Raw genomic sequence first — 18342 nt, forward strand, 5'->3', positions numbered from 1 at the left:
CTACAGAGCCCACACACCTACTGTGCTGACAATCTTAGGCTCCATACACATGCTCCACAGCTTTCCAACCATCTGGATCAAAATATCTGCGGATCTTATGGATTTTCATCCAGATATGCTGTTGGTATTGAAGAAGGGTTTTGTTCAACAGTATTTTCAGAGAGAAGCTCTCCACCCATAGTACGGATGGCATCTTTACCACTTACAAAGTAGCCAAGTATCTGTAGATCCCTGTCATTGGATGATTTCTTGATGAATGAGTTGGCTTATCAAGTCTTGACTTTTTCTTGGGAAGTCCTAGAACATTATTGTTTGACCCTTTGGGTCTACCCATTTTCTTTGACATTGTTTAACGTAGGATTAGCAGGTTCTGGAACTGCACAGGGCTCTGGAAGTGTAGGTGGTTCTATTTCATCTTCAGCTGCAGATAACTCTGCATCGGTAGGAATTGAATAATCATTCTGCATATCTGGTAAAACATCCTGTTTTGTGTATTCAGTCATGTTGAAGTTATGGTCAATTAGCATGTCAATTGGTGGTAGATCTTGATCAATAACTTCCACAAATGCAGCCACTTAGCATCATAGTACCTAAGTACATTGTGCAGTTGTGTGGCTCTGAGTTCTTCGTAATGAGCATCGTATTCTTCTTCAGATTTAGAGTATCCTAGCTTCTGAATGATCTCCAAGACAGCTGTTTTCTCTCCATCAGTCATACCCATTTTCTAGTTCTAATTTCACGTTTGAATGTTCTAAGAACATGAGAAAGACGTATTTGAAGGTTAGCGTTTGGAATTAATTCAGTGGATACAGTTCTTTCAACCATATCTTTGTCTGTTAGTATAACTCTGTTTATTTTACCAGGACCGGTAAAATAAGCTTAAATAGCACATTTGTCTATTTTACCTGAACCGGCAAACTAGCCTATTCGTTTTTTATCTCTTTCTCTCTCAGATCACATTGGCTATTGTTCTAGGTTGCGCTGGTTTCCATGTTACAGTGCGTTGACCTTACAGTGTCGATCAGTTTTATTGCCTGCGTTATGAATTTTATTTTTACAGAAAATACTAATAACAATAATTTTTCATTTGATAGCGCGCTTAGTTTGATGTTTAGTCATTATTATTATTGTTATTATTATTATCTCAGGAGGGTAGCTCTAAAGAAATAACCGAATCACAGGTGAACCTCTAGTGCATAAAAATAAAACCATTAAAATTAGCTGCTTGATGCACCTACGACTACGAGGAAGACTCATTGACAGTACGTCCAAAGAACGGTACATACTCTCTCAAGCAGCCTATATCGTCTTATTTTTATTATCTACTAAGTAATCTCTCTCTCTCTCTATCCTCTCTCTCTCTCTCAGCATAGCTTACTGAATTTTTATGGGTCGTTCGTCTTTCTGTCTCTCCTATAACGGATAGGGTGGGAGTGTAAACCCTTAAAAAAGTCATAAATCATTTTATTATTCCAAGAACCAAACACTAAAGAGAAATTCACCGTTAATGCTTGTTCTGTGAGGCCTGTTCTCATTTACAAGGCTACACGAGAAGAGAGAGAGAGAGAGAGAGAGAGAGAGAGAGAGATTTAATTAAAATATTTAGGCTTCATTCAAAGAGCAGATTAAGGTAAAAGTTGGTTAAATCTCCTGCAAGAGAGAGAGAGAGAGAGAGAGAGAGGAGAGAGAGAGAGAGAGATAGAGAGAGGAGAAGAAAAGAGAGAGAGAAGAGAGAAGAGAGAGAGAGAGAGAGAGAGAGAGAGATAAATTAATCTTAAGCTTCGCATGAATTAGAAATCTGAAATTTTCTACGGCTTTCTGTTCCATTTCCTTTCTTTGGCTATGCGTAACTTATAGACCTAGAACATAGACCTATATCTGTTTGATTCTTATCTTCATACTTATTAACAACTCTCCTTTTTTCAGCGTTATTTTTAGCAGATGAAAATAATGTTGTTTAATATGAGTATGTAGTACTATGAAATCTGAAAAAATGCAAATATATACAGCCAAATGCACGCTGGGAATTAAATGATATTTTTAACAATTTTTTTTTTATTTTCTTTAACCGTTAAGCGTGGATGTCATAGATATAGAGAGCTCCTCTATATTTAATATGGTGGATGTCACAGAACTATAAACATCTAATTAACGACAGCAACAATCTCGATAACCACATTGGTGTTTAGAAACAAAAGCGAAAATTAGACTGCACTTATTTTCCCTCAAGCTTGCGAGCAGTTATAGCGGACCAAAACCTTCCCATGTGAATTCTAATGAGGCCCTTTCGCGCCTTGGCTGCGATGTCTTGTTGCCTGCTCATAAAACAGCGTCGGTTACTGTGTTCGTCCTCACAGCTGGTGAACTTCCGGTCACGAAATCAGCTAGACATTTTTCTTCTTCGATTTTCTCTCTCTCCTCCCAGATCTCCGTGGGCGGGGTCGCCGACCTTCGGGGTTGAAGTCTGAATGTGTGTTCTTCGGGAGTAACGGAAAGAAGAAGAAAAAAAACGGGAATCACTTGACTGGAGGAGCCAATCGATGGCAAACTCACGCAAATGATCGGTTTTCTCAAGATGGTGTGAATGTATACTATGTATGTAAGGCCGACGTTGATGTTTCTCGTTTCTTCTTTATCTTTAGTTCTATCTGCTTGTACCTTCTGTTCTTGTCGTTATGTATTTGTTTTCATTTGTCGTACTTTATTAGGGGCGCTCCGAGCGACTGACAACGGAGAGAAATCTGTATGGATGCCCGCCCTTGTTTTTGGTACTATAGCCATAGAATTCAAAATTTATTTTTATATATATTACTGATGGTGTACAGACCATCTTTCATTTGTTATGGCAATACTGATTAAAGTATAAGTATCATAAAACATATCTTTCGGTAATTATTATTATTATTCGCTCATGTTCCTATAGAACGAACGGAGGAGGACTTTTTACAATAACCATTTGCTTTTTGCAAGAAGAGAAACTTATATAAAAGGTAATCTTAACCGCAGAAATTGCAGCGCCAGGAAAATATTTATAACAGTATAATTCTTATTTCCATTCGGCAAAAGTACATTATGTTAGTTTTCTATTTTTATTTATTTTTTAACTGACGATAATTTCAGCAACCTGTATCATTGCAGCCAATGGTTTGTGCCGAACAGCAAATCACAATATTAGTTTCCTTGATGAGAGTTGAGGATGTTTACCGGCGTCAGCAAAAAAAAAAAAAAAAAAAAAATAAATAAATAAATAAATAAAATATAGCAGACTGCAGAAACACTAACATGAAAGTACATAAACTCAAACTAGTCTCAAATCAGAATAAACAAAAAAGGTTCTCCCTTAGTCCTACCAAAACTTGTAAAAAAAAAAAAAAAAAAAAAAAAAAAAAAAATGACAGTCTAGTACAAGCGTCATTTTCTCCTAATGACGACGTAGAGGCGAGAGCAAAGTAAGGTCGAATACAAATACACCCAAACAGCTTCAGACTCCCGGAGTGGGACTTGAAGGAGGAGTCGCAGTGTGAATTATCGTTCCCCTCGGAGTACACGCGCACTCGAGGGATCGTAAACCATGAATGGTCTGTCCTTCCACTCCGAGACGCTGCCTGTGGGCCCATGTCTCTGCGTGCAATAGTGGTTTGAAGTCTTGATTGGAGAAAAAAGAAGATGGTTCGGCGCATGTTCTCTCTCTCTCTCTCTCTCCTGTAGGTGTGTTCTTTGCATGAGGGGAAGATTTTATTCAATCGAAGTCATATTAAATTTGGTGGCCATGGTGTCACGTGACAATTTGCCTTCAGTCGCAGTTAAAAAAAATATTTAAAAAAAGATATGACGGATTAAGAACTTTCGGGCGTTACAAAAGGTCACTGACTCCGTCCCAGAGTTTTTTACGGGCTGCTGAAGAGCAAGAACCCGTGCCAGCATAAGGCTGGCTTAATCTATCATCATCGTCCCAGTGAGACGAATTTATTTATATTTCTCGAGTGGGTTTTTTCACGTCTTTACATTTCTCTCATATTCAGTTATCTATTTTCTGAATAATGTTCCTTACTCATTCAGGCTGTCGACTGGTTCAACTCTATCCCCAAGCGAGACTAATGTATACGTTTCAGCTCTAGAAACGAGAGAATGAAAACTGTGGTGATGGTAATAACTCTTATACATGAAGCCGCCAGTAGGATGGTATTGCTTACAGTGGGCCCCAGCTGTGGCGTTGTCTTCCAACATAGCTGTCCGCCTTCTCTTCAATGTAGTTTCGAAAACTTGCTGTAGTGATCTGGTTATTATATTTAAATTTTCCCTGTTCACGATTTTTTTTCCCAGATCTTCTTCATGTGGTTCTTAGGCTTATGCCTAATGATAAACAGTAGTAGTGAACCATTCTGCTGTTAGAGCCAGTGGTTCTCAACCAGGGGGAATTCCCCACAGGGGGAGTTCAGAGTTTCAGTGGGGGGATTGTGACAACAGATTGGCGGGCTCAAACCGGCTCTAAGACCACACAAAATGCAGTGTGCATCGGTCCGCACCACTGACGTGTCACACTGAGCTTTCACTTCCTATACTCTGTTTTTTTCCATCTGTCCATCCGGCTGTTGTGTATGCGTATGGTAACACTGCGTCCCGGGCTTTAGATAGTGACATTCAGCTTACATTCAACAATAATAATAATATCCTATTTTGAATATTAACGGTGTAATTAGCATACAGTAATTTATTAAAACACTTTTCAGTTGCAAATGTACACCCAGATATCCTTTTAATTGCCTAAAACTTACACATAGCGTAATTATTTAAAGACCGGGACGCAGTGTTACCATGCGAAAACACCACAGGCGGATGGACAGATGAAAAAAAAAGAGTATAGTTGGTGTCAGTACTTTTTATATATATTATTTGGAATGCACCTTTTGAGGCAGACAATTTGGGAAAGTAGGAAGTTCCCCATAATTAATATTTTAATAATGATCTTCACTAATATTCTTATTGTTACTCTTATTAGATTCGAACGGATCTATTTCTGTGTCAGTCTAATGGTAAATAATTACTTTCTTAAACACTTAATTGGCATTTTTTACGATGAGTAACTACTAGAATATAAATTAAATCGTCATAATTTACTAATATTGACGTAGTCAGTAACGAAATACAATTTATATATTATGATGGTCATTGATGTGTAATTATGAAGTAATGCTTTGGCGCTGAAAGATACTAAGTGCAAAGTTCGGTGTCGTTAACCCGCCGTAGAAAATGAATGAGTAAATAATGAAAATAATGCACTTCATAGAGATGAATGTGACTGACAGAAGTGTCTTACTTGAGACTATACGCATAATGTCCAAACAGTAAGAACCGTGCTGGCAGAAGTCCAAGTCCAACTGCTTCGCGACATCTTGAGTTAACAACAGTGCGAAGAAGAGTTGCCACATGCTGCTGGGCGCTAAAAGGATTTCAGTATATTTAGTCTGTTATTATTACTATACTATAATATATGGTTGTCATTGCTAACGTAAATAACAAATAAATAACAAAGACATATAAAAACAAACAAATACAGATTGTAAAAAACGGCAATGTTAGAACAATTAACGTTAAATACCAGGAATAACAGATAGCACTGATTTGGATTACTCTACCTTTTTCGAAAGGGAAAATCTTAATTGGCCTTCGTTGTCTTATTAATGTGTACGCGGGGAACCTTATGATCGTATGCAGCTGTAGCTAAGACCTAAAGGAAATAAAGTTCTGTTGATAACTTGGATAGGTGACCATTATTAAAAGCTAGTCGCACGTGGCATATAAGTTCTCGTAGGTGCTTATATGAACATGAGTATGGGAATAATAACTTATCCCAAAACCGGGGTCAGGAACTTTGCTGTGTTTTTTTCTTCTTCTTCTTTATCCGCAAGCTTCCAAAAAAATATTTCTGTTTCTGAGAAAACAATGAAATGCTAGCCAAACATATTTCCCCCCTTAAATTGTGATGAATTAGATAGAATGAAAAAAAAATCTAAACGCTAAACTCAATGTGAAGAGTAATTTCACACCCAAAGGAGCCAAGAAGAGCAGAGCAGAGAGAGAAGGGGGGGGGGGCGGTGAAACATGTTACGTAAACATTGCACACACACACAGAGGAAGCTTGAGAGTTTATAATATATATATAATATATAATATATATATATATATATATATATATATATATATATATATATATATATATATATACCTTTTTTAACCAGAAGGTTTAGCTACAGAGAGTATTAATATTTTGATTTCCAACAAATATTTTGGACGGGGTTACTATACTCTGTTTTTTTCCATCTGTCCATCCGCCTGTGGTGTTTGCGCATGGTAACACTGCATCCAGGGCTTTAAATAATATCCTATTTCGAATATTAACGGTGTAATTCACATACAATAAATTATTAAAACACTTTTCAGTTGCAAATGTACACCCAGATATCCTTTTATTTACCTAAAACTTACACATAGCGTAACTATTATTATATTTAAAGTCCGGGACGCAGTGTTACCATGCGCGACCACCACAGGCGGATGGACAGATGGAAAAAAAGAAAAACACACAGTATAGATCCAATTACCCCGGCTGCAAACTACCGCTTAGATCAATGTAGATACAGAGACGCTATATGTTTTTTCATGGGTTATAACGAGACCCATAGAGCCGCCACAGGCAGCTCATCAGACAAACGTATAGTAGTTCTAAAACTTCTGAGCGCCTCAGTGGCGTGGTTGGTATGGTGTTGGCGCGCTAGCCCGTTGGCCGCAAGTTCAAATCTCGGGCATTCCATTGAGGTGTGAGAGATGTGTATTTCTGGTGATAGAAGTTCACTCTCGGCGTGGTTCGGAAGTCACGTAAAGCCGTTGGTCCCGTTGCTGAATGACCACTGGTTCCATGCAACGTAAAAACGCCAAACAAACACAATACTTAACCTTTTGCTACTGATAATAACTATATAACAATTAGCAGTATCAAGCAAAGGTGGGCGTTGAGAGTGGTTATGGAATAAAACCAGGCTTATGTCAGGACGGGTCCTGACCCTGACACAGCCTGTTAAGATGTCTCCCTACTCTTAGAAACCAATAGAAGAGGGCAAGGTCCAGATATATCTAGACCTTGGAAGAAGGGTACTACAGACTTACGAAATCTGTTAACCATTCTTAATCTCCCATGACATCAAGTGGTTTGTTTGTATGGTGTTTTTACGTTGCATGGAAATTCAGTAACGGGACCAACGGCTTCACGTGACTTCCGAACCACGTCGAGAGTGAACTTCTATCACCAGAAATACACATCTCTAACTCCTCAATGGGATGCCCGAGAATCGAACTCGCGGCCACCGAGGTGGCAGGCCAAGACCATACCAATCACGCCACTGAGGCGCTATGACATCAGGTGGACTTTAGAGAGTCACAAGTGCTTATAAAAAGCCAAAGCACGTTCGACAAACTACCAAATTCTCTTAACTGTTTCTTTCCAGGAAAACATTTATAGTCTGAAGAACCGATGAATTTCAGGAATCAGGTTCAAATCAGTAGTACTTCCGAAAAGGCTGCCGTGTAAACAAGAGCACTACCGTTCCAACAGAGTTCCAAAACCCGCTTCGTGTGCGTGTGCGAGTGCAAAGGAAGATAGCGGTACTCTCACAAACTCCTCCACAGGACCCGTTCCCCCCGCCCCACCTCAGCCTGTCCGGCCGGTGTGGAGGAACCTATCCCTAGGTCCTAGACTATCCGACGGACGCCCATGTCCATCCTCCTCCCGCCCGCCACCGGTCTCCGAGCCTCGTGCACCCTGGACTTGGCTACATGACTCGTGTGCACTTTGGTGTTGACCCCGAATGTGGAAAGATGTCTGCCGCCTCTTATCGCATCTCCCAGTTCAATCGTGTTCTCACTAAACTGTGTTTATTGGAAGACTAAAATGAATACAGTTTAAAAAATACATTACTGTTGTGGTGATGGTGACAGTGATACGTAACAGGTGACATGAATTCAAGGAAATAAAAAAAATAGCATCGAATCGTCGTGGTTTACTCGTTAACTAATAATTTTATAATGCAGGCTAATGAGAAAACCAGTGTGATATATTTTCTCTGAAGTGATCTTTCGTTTTCGAAAGAATATCAATACGAAATCAAAGGAGGAAATGCGACTGACACTGAAATAATTATTTGCGGTAAGTGAACAGGACGTCTGTGAACAGGAGTCTGTGGCTTTAATTAAAACTGCTACATTGATTATTCGGCAAGAAGGACATTGCCACTAATTAGGACTGCAATTAGGTTTTCCTTATTTAATTTAATATTACTTAGTATGTTAAGGGACAGTTTATCAAATAGAGGTGAAATTACAGTTAATTGAAATTGTGTTCATATAGGCCTAGAATTGACAACTTTTTAAACTACCATAATTAGAATTCTTGGGTATGTGGTTGATTCAACCCAAGAAAAAATGGGTGTACCAACCAAACTACAGTTACCTCAACTGCCCTAGTATAAGGATTTACGTCTTATTAAAAACCAAGTGTAACCAACTGTAGCTTCAATAATTCTCAACTGATTTTGGGAATTCACTGTGAACAGCAATTAGTTATTTTGATGGCCAGTAAATCAACAGTGTGAGTCTAATCAAGCAGAACCTTGCCTGACCATTATAAGTTATCTCTGTTCCATAATTCAGTGTTGATGTTCACTCGAGAAACACTTCAAAATTTCGATTTCGAAGCAGCTCTGAGGGAACTCACTTTCATATTTTTAATCGTATGATTCGGAAATAAAATTCAAAACTTTTATGGTGACAACCATTGCATCCTACAATTCGAAGCAACCTGTTTGGGAGTTGAGAACAACCCGTTCGACATTGATATCCCCTTATAATTCAAAACAACCTTATTTCGAAAACCACATTTTTTTTCTTGGAATCCCCCTTATAATTCCAAATAAACATTTGTGATGAAAATTCCGTTTCGTGATGCAAAAAATGCAATGTCGGGTTAGGCCATAGACCTCCGGTGCGATGACGATGAGGTCAGCTGCATATTGATCGTTCTTTAGCCTCTGCTATCAGGCAGGCGTGACCATGAATGACCTTCACAAGGTTTTACGTGTAATATAAACCGTTATGCATAAAGTTGATGTTTGTTTGTCATTTATCATTGCAATGGACATTTCAATAATTGGTCTTGCCTCCCGTCGCTTTCTAGATCGATTTACTCGTAACAAACCGCTCCTGTTTGTTGCAAGGTTAAGCAATGCCTTCTTGAGCAAGATTTGTGCATAATATTTACCGTCAACCAAATCTCTCATAACAGTGATAAAAAATTTAGTCATGTTTATTAATTATTGTATGATATTTAGCTGAATTATATTGTTTAATGTTCTCATCATGACTATAGATAGATATGTGCACAATTCAGTATTTCATGGATGTTTTTGTAATTTACTTTTAAACTTCGTATACAGAATTTTACGGCCGAACAATTATACTTTCTTTTCAATGTTTATGCATTTTTTAGTGTTCCTTTATTTTACATGACAAGAAATGAGTGCATATTTTGCCTAATGAAGTGTATTATTCCACCACCAGTGCAGGTAGATTCTTTTGTTTTTACTATTGTATATTAAAAGTCAAACTCATCCTGCCCTACACAAGGTCACCTAGATTGAGGACACTGACCTTTGGAAGTCACGGTTTACATAAATGAATGCATTTACAAATTTCTCTCTTGATATTATGCCATTTGTGTAACTGCGTTGTTCCTGACTCTCTACCTCGTGCTTTAACAGTGCAAAAATTAACTATCCTAGGCTTTAACCGTACGTGCAAAAAGTAGTTTTCTGTACAAACGAACAATGGAAGACGCCAGTGTAGTTTCTCCTGAATGGACACAAGTACAAGTGGAAGAACACAACAGCCACGTGAGAATCAGTAGGGAAGAGGGATACAAATCTCTCAGACTTTCCCGCCAGGGCAGAAATGGCGGGAAACGCCTCCTCCTCCCCCTCTTCCTTTCTCTCTCGGCTCTGGGATTCGCCAGCTTCGTCCTTGTGAAATTATACGTTCGCGGAGATGGCAACGATGATGGCAGTCACGCGCCTGTAAAACACAGAGACAAAAGACAGGTAAGAGGTTATTAATTATATGCTGTTGATATTGTTGCTGTATTTTCACCATTGCGTCAGATGTACGCTTGTCAGAATGGTTTTGTTATTTCTGATTATACATTGCGTTCCATAGCGTTGGAGGTGATTATAATGATGATTATTACTATAGTATATTCACATCAACTGTGCATTTGATGTCTAGGCCAGTCCCTTACGACGCTCCTGATTGGCTGTTGATAAGGCTAGGTGTATGTTCTCCTGAGGGATATTTTTGAAAGAAGTATCCTTCAGGAGAGCTCAAACATTAATGCTACCCTTATGAACTCTCGAGAGAGACTGAGAGTTTCCAGCCCTGTGACTGGCTTATCAACAGCCAATCAGGAGCGTCGTAAGGGACTGGCCTAGACATCAAATGCACGGTTCATGTGAATGTACTATAGTTGAACGCGGATTTGATTGCCCGTAGAATATCTGCGTTTCACACGGAAATAAACATAGGTAGGTACACACTGCATTTTATAAATGCTATAGGTAGGCTAATGAAATGACACTAGTAAACATTTTCAAATTCTAAATTACAATATAAAACTTAACCAATAATAATAATAATAGTGGCGCGGTGGCAGAGTGGTTTAGTTCATCAATGGACAGGTTAATTAAGCAACATTGGGGCTGGTAAGTCGTTGGATGGGTGACCACTCTCTTCGGCGTTAATTCCTTAGGCAAGGATCTTTACCATAATTTCCTCAGTCTACTCATCTGTATTGTTACTGGTCTTACTGGCTCCCTTCTGCCACCCAGATTCAGCCTGCCTTGTGCTAGCACGGGCTCTGGCTCTTCAGCAGCCCGTACAGGACTCCCTTCTACTCCTTTCTTTCTCCCTTTTATAATGTTCGTATCTGGTGACAACTGTGACGTCATGACTCGAGGCGTGTCAACTAAGCAGCTCCTGTTCACCCCGTCACCTTTCCTTTATGCTCTAAAATGATGACGATCGAGAACTGCTTGGAAAGCCATCGAACTCTCGTTTCGTCTTTAGTGCTTGATCAACGCCTTAGATATACATTCTGTGTGTGTGTGTGTCATATATATAAGTATAGATAGATAAATGTTACTGCTGACGCATTCTAAAAATCTGTCTATAGTCGACTGTTGAAAAGAGAGAGAGAGAGAAATAAGAAATAACGCGAGTGATCACTACCTTGTGAAAATGTGTACCGTCATTTCATAATAAAGGTTGGGAGGGCCTCGACGAGGTAATTCACAAGACTAGTAACCAGCCAGGTAACTGGAACTTATCCTAACTTGTAGTATCTTTTGATAATGTAGTCAGGTGATAATTTGGCGGGTTATCTACGCGCCACCTACTACTCTCCGGCGTCTGAAGCAGTGTTACCAGACAATCGCATCGTTCTGGCATCCATAATCGGTCGGTCAGTTTAGTGGAGCGGGTTATGGGAACAGTGTTTGCCCGTCTGGCAGTGCCCGCGACATTATATAGTGTGGACAGGGCTACTACGAAACACCGTATGGTAAATGTAAAGTAGACGGCCGCAAGAAGATATCGTTTATTAATAGTTTGTCAATCAGACAATATAGAAATGGTGTATATAATACTTTGATTCCGTAATGCAGCTAAAATCACCATTTATTTAATTGAAGTTAAAGTCGTTGACGTTATTGAAAAAAAAAAACTTTTTTCAACCCTATCTCTCTCTCGTCTCTCTCTCTCTCTCTCTCTCTCTCTCTCTCTCTCCCTGAGGTAGTGTTACTCAGCGTTTTTGAAACATTATTGGTCAGGATTTCTTGATCACAGGCTCAACACGACGGCATTTTTTCTGAATAATTATACCTTAGTCATTCTTTATATAACTGTGTGTGTAAATATACCCTCTGGTTTTAACGGCACTTTGAACGCTGCCGTATTTTGGGATTTGTAATTGTATAAATACTACACAGGGAAATTACGTGTATTTATGTATATATATATATTATATATATAATATATATATATATAGATATATATATATATATTATATATATACGGACTGATAAACCTGTTTCCCCCAAAAGCGAATTCATCCCGTGATTCAGCAACTTTCAACTAGCGTCTTGTTTTTCGTCTCTTAGTATTAGTTCAGCCTATTTCTGAGTGACGATTTATCTCTCTCTCTCTCTCTCTCTCTCTCTTATGAGGTTATACGGATTTATTCGTGTGATTAACATGGCAACATATATTCATTATCTTCATTTCCTCGTCATGTGAGACAGTTGCAATAAATTTGTTTCAAGTTGCCAACGGAAGACGGAGAGAATTGAATTTATATACATTCACTATAATTATTCATAACGACACGGAGTTGCTTCAGTATGATTGGGTGCACCACGAGAGAGAGAGAGAGAGAGAGAGAGAGAGAGAGAGAGAGAGAGAGAGAGAGAGAGAGAGAATGGAGCGGAAGTTCGCTGGAGGTCACGGTCACGCAGCGCTCGTCAGGATCGACCGAAGGCGGCTCCTAGCATCGATTTTCGGGGTCATTACGCGATCACGGTGGGCGATTCTCTTATACAAGTCAACGAGCTCCTCGATTCCCTCTTGAGAGCCGAAGCTGCGTAATCGGGTCTCTGTGGGCTGGAATTGCGTAATTTCTTTCTAAAATTGGAAGTGCAGCCTCGTCGTGACATACTTCCGCTCTAACCGACCCCTCGGTACTTGATTGATAGATTACGTGCTCTCCACATAAATCAGCTTTGTATTTTCCCGTTCCAGTCTCATTCCAGTTTGCAGAGTTTCCAGAAGGTTTCCTTTCATAGAAATCTGCTTTGTATTGCGTCATTCTTGTCAGCAGGTTTTCCAGGAGGTTGTTTCGCCATCGTCTCTTTTTTTTTTGTTTTTTTTCACTTTGGTTTTCCTGGAGACCTAGAATTGCACAACTTTCAGGAAAGTAGTTGCAGTACCTGGCTGCAGAATTGCAGTCATTTGCGATACATGACTGCAGAAATGTTGCAGTCATGTTGCGATCCTGGACTTAGAATGCAGTCATTTGCCGATACCTCTGTAGAATTGCAGTCATTTGCGATACCTGACTGCAGAATGCAGTCCAATGTGCGATACACCTTACTGTAGAATTGCAGTCATTTTGCGATACCGGATCTGTAGAATTGCAGTCATTTGCGATACCTGACTGTAGAATTGCAGTCATTTGCGATACCTGACTGCAGAATTACCGTCATTTGCGATACCTGACTGTAGAATTACCGTCATTTGCGATACCTGACTGCAGAATTGCAGTCATTTGCGATACCTGACTGCAGAATTGCAGTCATTTGCGATACCTGACTGCAGAATTGCCGTCATTTGCGATACCTGACTGCAGAATTGCAGTCATTTGCGATACCTGACTGCAGAATTGCCGTCATTTGCGATACCTGACTGCAGAATTGCAGTCATTTGCGATACCTGACTGCAGAATTGCAGTCATTTGCGATACCTGACTGCAGAATTGCCGTCATTTGCGATACCTGATAGCAGAATATTCTCATTTGCGACTTCTTGATCTTAATCTTTTAAATCGAAGTTTTGTTGATATTTGATGATGAAACTACATTAATTCATTTTTTTTACTGAAGTACATCATCTCAAAACCATGACGTGCATATGGGCAATGAAATATCCTTATTAGGATTGAGATTAGAATACTGATGTCCTGTTTAGAGGGACTGGAATCAATTTCTCATGGGCACAAGCTCAAATCTTCATGTTCCCCTTAGGGGTTTTATCAAGATCCTGATGTCCCATTTATTTATAACTATTCCAATAAAATCCTCTTTGCCTCTTTTAGGGTTGAGGTTTAAATCTCGTTCTCTTTTTTTTTTTTGGGGGGGGGGGGTTTAAATTAAATCCCTGATATTCCATTACAAGAATTCCAATAAAATCTTCATTGCCATGTTTAGGGTTGAGGTTTAAATCTTGATTTGGGGGAGCGGGGGTTTGAATTAAATAATTGATGTCCCATTTAGGGATTAAAATAAAATCCCCATTGCCGCTTGTGGTGTTGGTTTAATTCTTGAAGTTCTCCTCTTGTTTTGGGGTTTAAATTAAATTCTTGATGTCCCATTTATAGAAATTTCTATCAAATCCTCATTGCCTCTTGTAGGGTTGAAGTTTAAATCTTGATGTCCTCCTTTTCTGTGTTTAAACTAAAATTCTGGTGTCTTCTTTTAGGGATTTCCCCTTTTTAGGACTTGCATCCAAGATTCGATGCCTCCGTTTTAAGGCTTGACTTAATTTTAAACTTTCCCCATATGGGGTTAGTGCCGTCAGATCACCTCACCTGGTGCACTGTAGTCATTCCTGTCGGCTGTTGATTAGTATTCTCGTAGTGTGTGTCTTGTGTACATTCTGTTAGAAAAGGTTACCATTATTAAAAAGATGAATTAAATTAGGGACACAAAATTGACAAACTTGTTTTTTCATAACAGTGCAAACTTAGAATGAGCGAATATATGCTTATTAAAGGAGGAGTATTTTCAAGATAATTGGTAATTAAGTTCTATCAAGAGTATTGTTTTCCCCTTAAGTTCATCTTCAAGTGTACGTGTGTATTTTTTCCTAGAATCATCATCATAATCATCAACTAAGCGCCTCAGTGGCTTGATCGGTATAGCCTTGGCCTGCCACTTCGGTGGCCGCGAGTTCGATTCTCGGGCACTCCACTGACGGGTTAGAGATGTGTATTTCTGGTGATAAAAGCTCACTCTCGACGTGGTTCGGAAGTCACGTAAAGCCGTTGGTCCCGTTGCTGAATAACCACTGGTTTTATGCCACTTAAAAACACCATACAAACAAACCTTCTATTGGCCATTATTGTTTCCATGAGACTTGCCCCTTTTATTATGCAAAAATAACCATATTTAGTTTTAAGTATTACTTTGTATACCTATTTTCATAATACTCTTTTTACGCAGTCCTTTCACCAGATACAAATTAGGTCCATTAGTCAGATGTTTTTGTAATATGAAAATATGACAGCTTTTCCACCCTTTGTCAGATCTGTTGATTCATTCTTGTTCTCCAGGCAGGAACGTGCCAGGTGGACATGTGCTTGACGCAGGAGTGCATTCACGTAGCTTCCAGTATACTTAGTTCTATGGATGCCTCCGCTGACCCCTGCGACGACTTTTTCCAGTAAGTGCAAAAGATTTTATTTTAGTTTTTCCCATGAAGTTTTTTCTCAGTGATGTTCCAGAGGGTTTTAGATAACGTGTTTTAATACCATAAGCTCAGGAGTTTCTAAACAAACTCGATTTTTTAAAAAGAAATTCATGGAATTACTTTTGTTTTTTTCTAGTCTTTCCCAGTAAATTCTAGTTGCTAGGTTTCTGCTTACGCTCAATTTTTACAATAGATTCATGGAATATATGTTGTTGTTATTCACTTGTCTTTCCATCCGGTGGTCCGAAGTTCGAATCCCGGCTCGGCCAACGCGGAATCAGAGAAATTTACTTCTGGTGATAGAAATTCATTTCTCGATTTAGTACGGTTCGGATCCCACAATAAGCTGTAGGTCCCGTTGCTAGGTGACCAATTGGTTCCTAGCCATGTAAAAATATCCAATCCTTCGGGCCAGCCTTTAAAGGAGAGCTGTTCATCAGCTCAGTGGTCTGGTAAAACTAAGATATACTTAACTTGTCTTTCCAAGTAAACTCTAGCCAGTGAGTTCCTGGAATTTTTAGTTGTATTTGTGCTTCCTGATAAATTATAGGAGTTTCTACTAGAGTGTACGTATACTCCAGTAAGCTCCAGGCATTTTTTCTTTTTTAGGTAACTGGAGTTTTTACTAAATTGTTTCTTTGTGTGTATACATTTGCATTTCAGCTGATTTTGCCCAAATATTTGCTCTCTGGATTATGATTAGTTTATCCCTTATTTGTCTATATGGTGGCTGGAATGCGTTACAGATAACAGGAAATCTTCTGATATAAGTGACATTAATTTTGAAGTCTTAAGGTGAAATCATGCCGGAGATTCTTCAGTATGGCAACCTACTTTCTGAAAATGTATTTTTGTGCCATTGATGAGCTGAAATGCCGATATATTTGGCCTTATCTCGAAAATAAAACTATTGTCGAGCATTGAGGGCAATTTTTAAGGGTAAAATTCCTAAATTAATTTTGGTGTTAAAACCACAGTTTCTAAGTCTTTAAGACGTTGCCGAGTTGAAGAATCCCAAAAAATGTTTTATGCAAAATTCTACGGAAAATTTTTTGAAGACAATCTTCGTATATAGAGGTATGGTGTTTTAGCTTGATAAGTCTTGCAGATCTGTAGGCAGTAAAGAAGCTGTTTTCATCTTTAAAACCATAAATGTCGCTCTAGCTTTATAACTGAAATAAAATGGTAGCAAACAATCTTTTATGAATTACCTATCTTATGTCTATAAAATCAACATTGATATGATGTGCATTATATTATGTACGGTGAATTCTTGTCCACTTCAGGTATACCTGTGGCACGTGGATCAAAGAGAACAAGCACAAAGCGGGAGAAGAAGAATTGTTTTACGCCATCAATCACAACACACTGCCAGAAAAGACTGATCTCGTACTCAGCGGTGAGTGAACCACATTCTTTTAGTTCACAGCTGACCAAGGTGTGTAGGGTATATCTGGATGAGGGAAAGGTGAAAGGGGAAGTGGTCATAAAGTCGAATACATAAGTTGTAATGGTTTGACATTGTATTGCGTGGCCTGGAAGGATTTTTGTGGAAGAGCTATTACATATCAGATGCTTTGATTGGGGAAGAGTCGTGTAAGACATTAACTGAGTCATGTATATTGAATGTCCATTCCTTCACTAACAGTGTTTGAGAAATATAACGATATACGTATATATATATTATATATATATATATATATAGATATATATATTATATATATATATATATACTAAAAATTGGAGCTGCAGCTCTCGGAATCATACTTGTAGGCGTGGTGTCCAGGGAAAGGCATTCGATATAATTGAAGGTTTATTGCTAATGCCGACGTTTCACAACTACATTGTTACATCTTCAAGGCTGAAATACAGCAAGTTGATTCTTAATAACTAATCATAAAAACACTTATAATAATATATAACTAAAATCACTACAGTAATCTCTTATTTAAAATGTTAACTCATTTAAAAATATATAAAAACAAAAAACACCATTGACACGAAAAGAAGAACCTACCCAGACGGAAGTTAAAAGGAAACTGTTTGAAACAATATTAAAACAGTAATAGACAAGGCACACACGTACACTCGACAAGAAAAGTGAAGATAAGATACAGTTTTCATTAGCTTTCGTTCATCGAATTTCCCATTTGTTTTTACTGAAAAAACATAGTATCGCCAAATTTACTCTAGAATATGAAAATATACTGCAAATTATATCATATAAGTTAAAACTGCAAAACAAAACTACTCAGATAATTAAAAACACGATATATGTCCGAAGTAATTGGAATTCATAGAGATCTGGTAAATAGAATGTGAATTTCTGATTGTAGTACTATGTATCACGACCACAATATTTATTCGTTTTCCTTCATGAACGGGGATATTATTGCATCATCGTAAGTGGTGACTGGTGAATGCAGTTATTTTAGTTTCTAAAAACTCATGTTTGTATTCCAAAGCGATTAAAGTTAGCTGACGTCAATGGCAGTCAATGTTGCGACGGCTAAATAAGGTTGAGCAAATCTAGTTGCATCCTCAAGAGCGTTTTCTATGATGTGAGGAGGAGCCCTAGAACTTCGAGCGGGAAAGCGCAAGTCACTGGATACTGGCTTGCGTAACGGATTTCACACTAATTACTCTGACGTTGACAATGATCGAATGCTAGTTGCTGTTTACAAAGCTACTGTCTTTAAACATAGATCTTTATCAAGGTTAAAGTAGCATGTCAGCTCAAAGATTTTCTGGCTATATGCTCCCATTACAAAGCAGTTCGTAGTAGCCTACAGTCCTACACGACTGCATTTCTTTGCAGCGAGGCTGAAGATCTCCCAACACATCAGCATTTTTTGCACGATATAAAACTTTAATTGCCTGTGCAATACATATTGAGTTATTTGTGGTAATAAATATTTTTCCTTAACACAGCTTTTTTCGTGAATGATTTGTGGATGAAACCCGAATATCAAAAGTACAGACTATCAAGAGAGCAAAGAATGA

At 38.6% G+C, this 18342-nt stretch overlaps 1 protein-coding gene across 4 annotated transcripts in view; it reads left to right on the forward strand.

The window, feature by feature from the left end:
- Positions 1–7676: 7676 nt before the first annotated feature.
- Positions 7677–18342, forward strand: part of LOC135203679 (endothelin-converting enzyme 1-like) — a 32770-nt gene continuing 22104 nt past the window's right edge. The window contains exons 1-4 of one of the 4 annotated variants that reach the window (XM_064233574.1): positions 7677–8200; positions 9831–10145; positions 15203–15312; positions 16626–16738. In XM_064233574.1, the coding sequence (XP_064089644.1) occupies positions 9876–10145; positions 15203–15312; positions 16626–16738 (493 nt within the window). In that variant the 5' untranslated portion in view covers positions 7677–8200; positions 9831–9875. Of the gene's footprint in view, positions 8201–9809; positions 10146–15202; positions 15313–16625; positions 16739–18342 lie in introns of all 4 variants that reach the window. The other 3 variants (XM_064233575.1, XM_064233576.1, XM_064233572.1) reach the window with 3 other exon arrangements.

The sequence above is a fragment of the Macrobrachium nipponense genome, chromosome 36 (genome assembly GCF_015104395.2).
Source record: "Macrobrachium nipponense isolate FS-2020 chromosome 36, ASM1510439v2, whole genome shotgun sequence".
NCBI lineage: Eukaryota > Metazoa > Arthropoda > Malacostraca > Decapoda > Palaemonidae > Macrobrachium > Macrobrachium nipponense.